A 4,756-nucleotide genomic window follows, 5' to 3' on the forward strand; every position below is an offset into this window, starting at 1 on the left:
CTTTTATTAAGTTTGCAGGAAAACCTTAAACTCGTTCTCCCACTATATAAATTACTTGAAGATTGAGAACTAATGGAGAATTCTATCAAAATGGTTGTTTATTTTATCATTACGAGACAAACTAACTTAGGAAAACTTGATGGTTAAGGTCACAAGCCGGGTCTACATTGGTTTTCAATCAACCATGATGATTGGACTCTCACCCTGAACATTTCATCTCTGTTATATGATCCTATTGGTGGTCACGATCAGTGCATTAAAGAAAAAAAAATTTCGGTAACCACCAATTGGAAAACTTAATTTTACACAGTGGTGCAACAAGTGAAATATTCCAGATCATTCTTTGAAAGTAATGGATTTCTACTCCCCCCCCCCTATAATAAACAAATATTATAAGTCTTTGGTCAGATCTCCAACAACTTAAACCTTTTATTTTTAGTTAAATGACAAATCTTTCAAGAATTTATTATATTCAATGAAAACTATCAAAAAAACAAGGCACTAAGCAGATTTTGATAAGATAATTTTATTACAATCCTTGCTGCAACAGACCACCATCTCTTGCTTGCCGTACTGCAAGAATCTGTTGTTAACTTTATATTAAAACTTATTACCATCTAGCACATGTTTTATTGTGAACTGGGCAATAAAACCTATTATCTTGACCAATGTCAGTTCTCATAAGCCACACTGTAGAACTTTATAGTTCAACATGGTTTTAGTTACGAAGATTAAGACTGTAACCCCATGGAGCTAGCTGATGATTAACTGTTAACCTGTGACACTTTACAAGTAAATGTAGCTAGCGGAAGATGAACACTATTAATTTGTAACACTTTACAAGTCAACGTAGTTAGTTAAACAACACATTGGAGATATTCACTGGCACAGAAGTACATAGTCCCAGATTAGGTTGAGCAAAAAACAAAATCAAACACTAGGAAAATAACATACGGTAAGAACTCAAAGTAAAATAGTTAGTCTTCTGAATAAGAGGGGAAAAAAAGAACCACTCGGGCAGAAATAATACATGTCCAAAGTTTTAAAATGTATTAAGCACCAGAGAACCGTGCTTTATAATCATAAAATACCAGTATTCACTAATTAAAATATAAGCAATTTCAAATTCATCATTAGGGTTATAGATTTAAATAATACATTCTTGCATAAAATAATGTACAATCTGCTCTTTCACGATCTTCCTGGGAGTTTTAAAATAAAGTTTACAAAGAAATCACGCCTTCAAGTCTAAAGTGAGTTTAAGTATTACAAAATTTATTTCGCACAATACGTAATAAACTTTCCATATAAAAGTTACCCATTCTTTTCAATGTTTAAAAGTTCCCCGACAATCTCTACGAAACGGCTGTCCCTTGTTCCGAATCGTCTTCATCACCTTCCCTGACACAGATCCGTTCAGGATCGAGCTTAAAGCTAAATCCGAGGATGGAATTGTCTACTTTTTTCACTACTTTCTTTTTTTTCTTAGGCATGCTATTTCTATTCAGCTTGCTCTGGCTAGTAATACTGGCGTGTTCCATTGGCTCCTGTAGGTCAGTAAATGTTAGTTCACTGAACATACTTCTGGATATCAGATAAAAGTTAAAATAAACATTGTTATTCAAATAGGTACAAAAATATTTATAGAACAAGAACTTTCAACTGTATAAGTGTAACAGTTTATACATACTTTAAAAAACCGAAATATTTTCATGTTTCAATCCCATATTTATTTATTACAATTGAGTATGTTAAAGTTAATTTGACAAGGGTGAAGATAGCTGATAAATATACTGCTTAAAGATCATAACTGCATTTTGTGTTGTTTGATCCCCACAACATCTACCATTTGTCTCCTATAAAATGTATTAATATTGATCACATTATCTTCCTAACCTATTGTAATTATATGTTTATTCTTTACTTAACCATCAATACTGTAGAAAAGGTTTTCACAGTTTTAAACAAGTCCACATTACATGCAGAGTTTTGCATGTGGTCTATGATTATTAAGTAAGATTAAGCTTAGGCTACACCAATAGATGTATAGTACACGAAAAGGTAATGATTTATAAAGATACTCACTCTAATACCCACATACAATAACAACCGAACTTAAACCAACACACAGAGTAACAATCATGTTTAAAACTTAAACCAACACACAGAGTAACAATCAGATTTAAAACTTAAACCAACACAGAGTAACAATCACATTTAAAACTTAAACCAACACAGAGTAACAATCAGATTTAAAACTTAAACTAACACAGAATAACAATCAGGTTTAAAACTTAAACCAACACAGAGTAACAATCAGGTTTAAAACTTAAACTAACACAGAATAACAATCAGGTTTAAAACTTAAACCAACACACAGAGTAACAGTCAGATTTAAAACTTTTTTTCCACTAATATATAATATAAACAACATACCTTTTTCAGTCTTCCTTTTCCATCAGACTTCTCCAGTGGGGGGAAAGCAGTATAGCTGTTTGAAATGGAGAAAAATATAACATTTAGGTAATACATCTGACATATTAACACTGGTTTCTTAAGTTGTTCTCAAAGAAAGATTTACTCAAACAATACTGCACAGCTTAACATGTGGCAGAGTACAAAGTATACATATAACCGGTCATATAAGAATAGTAGTCTTATTTCAGTAGACTCAAATTATAAACTAACATTAAAAAACCCATTTTGCTGTACGACACTCGCAGGGAGCAGAGACGTTTCTGGATTCTTGTAAGCTGTATTTCTGATTGGTCTGTTTCAGAGAGAATGTGCAGTGCGAATTTATCTTTCAGGGAAGATTCCTTTTTGTTTCTGTCGTGAAGGTGTCAAGAATTGCTGTTAAAGTTTCACCTGTGTTTTAATCTTTTGTCTGCTACATTTACTGATGATATGCATTTCACTTTTCAACTCAACATATCATGATGAAATAGTCCATGGTTTCCATTTATATGATTGGTCATTCTTCTGCTTTCTTAAAAAAAATACAATGTTTATTTCTGCTTCAGTTTTACACCAAGTCTTGTTTCTTTCAATCCACCACTATAAGTCACCATGCCTATCCTTCTGCACACTACTTCCTTGAATCTCTGGTTGTTATGGAGATCAGGTAACTTTGTGTTAGGTTTATTCTTGAATTATCATAAACAACTATGAGATACTAGAGATTTTACACCTTACGATATAAGAGAAATAAATATCTTTATGAAAAGTTTAAATATAAACCTTCCACTTCATTCACCCTGTGAGTCTTGGGTATGGCTAGGATATTCAGCAAGCCTCAGTGAGAGATTTGAGTTTGGATAAAACATTCAGCAAGCTTGAGTGAGTATTTGGAGTTTGGCTAGGACATTCAAAATGACTCAGTAAGACTCTTGGGTTGTATAAGACATTCAACAAGCTTCAGTGAGACTCTTGAGCTTGGATAAGACATTCAACAAGCTACAGCGAATATTTTGAGTTTGGCTAGGACATTCAACGTGACTCAGTAAGACTCTTGAATGCATAAGACATTCAGCAAGCTTCAGTGAGTCTTTTGAGTTTGGCTAGGACATTTAACGTGACTCAATAAGACTACTGAGCTTGTATAAGACATTCAGCAAGCTTCAGTTAGTCTCTTGAGTTTTGTTAAGAAATTCAACGTGACTCAGTAAGACTCTTGAGCTTGTATAAGACATTCACCAAGCTTCAGTGAGTCTTATGAGTTTCGATAGGACATTCAATGTGACTCACTAAGACTCTTGAGCTTGTATAAGACATTCACCAAGCTTCAGTGAGTCTCTTGAGTTTCGATAGGACATTCAATGTGACTCACTAAGACTCTTGAATTTGTATAAGACATTCACTAAGCTTCAGCGAGTCTCTTAAGTTTGGGTAGTACACTTGCCATGAGACAGTTAGTCTTTTAAGTTTAAGGAGAACGTTTTGCCCGGCACCAGATATTTTCCCACAACAAGAACAAGTGCAATAAAAGTTTTAAACAAACTTACCTAAGTTTCAGAGCATTCTTTATTTTTCTGTTCTTTTTGGAAATACCAACATCTTCATTTTCCCAATTCTTACTGGAATTGCCGATCTTACCCCAAGGCTTTACGTTGGGTTTATCCTTCTGGTCATGTTCGGGAACTTGGACTGTGACCTTTACCTGTATTTTAAAAAAAAAGTGACTTAATTATAACAAACCAGACATATTAATAACGGAAGTGCTCTCTCTGTGTTACACACACACACACTGTTTAGATGCTCAATGGTTAAATATTGTGATGTACAGAATTATTTTAATATGAACTAAATACTAAGTTGTTTCCCTTCCTGTTTGTGTTCTTTTTAAAACAATTAGTCTAACATTACAGCAAAAGTACTAATATATGGAGTAGTCCAGCTTAATAACACTACTAATATATGGAGTAGTCCAGCTTAATAACACTACTACTACTACTACTATGATATGGATTAGTACAGCTTAACAACAGGAAAAAGTTACGGATTAGTCCAGCATAGCAACAGTATTACTGTGATATTAATTAGTCCAGCATAGCAACAGTACTACTGTGATATTAATTAGTCCAGCATAGCAACAGTACTACTGTGATAGTAATTAGTCCAGTGCAACAACACTGCTAAGATATGGATTAGTACAGTTTAACAACAGGAAAAAGTTACGGATTAGTCCAGCATAGCAACAGTATTACTGTGATATTAATTAGTCCAGCATAGCAACAGTACTACTGTGATAGTAATT

The 4,756-nt window shown here is 33.5% G+C and overlaps 1 protein-coding gene across 2 annotated transcripts in view; it reads right to left on the reverse strand.

The window, feature by feature from the left end:
* Positions 1-510: 510 nt before the first annotated feature.
* Positions 511-4,756, reverse strand: part of LOC111089598 — a 5,583-nt gene continuing 1,337 nt past the window's right edge. The window contains exons 2-4 of one of the 2 annotated variants that reach the window (XM_022402407.1): positions 4,005-4,159; positions 2,437-2,491; positions 511-1,584 (exon numbers count right to left, since the gene is read on the reverse strand). In XM_022402407.1, coding sequence (XP_022258115.1) covers positions 1,570-1,584; positions 2,437-2,491; positions 4,005-4,159 — 225 coding nt within the window. In that variant the 3' untranslated portion in view covers positions 511-1,569. The remainder of the gene's footprint in view (positions 1,585-2,436; positions 2,492-4,004; positions 4,160-4,756) is intronic. The other variant, XM_022402406.1, reaches the window with a different exon arrangement.

This window comes from Limulus polyphemus, unplaced genomic scaffold, assembly GCF_000517525.1.
Source record: "Limulus polyphemus unplaced genomic scaffold, Limulus_polyphemus-2.1.2 Scaffold6733, whole genome shotgun sequence".
Taxonomy (NCBI): Eukaryota; Metazoa; Arthropoda; class Merostomata; order Xiphosura; family Limulidae; genus Limulus; species Limulus polyphemus.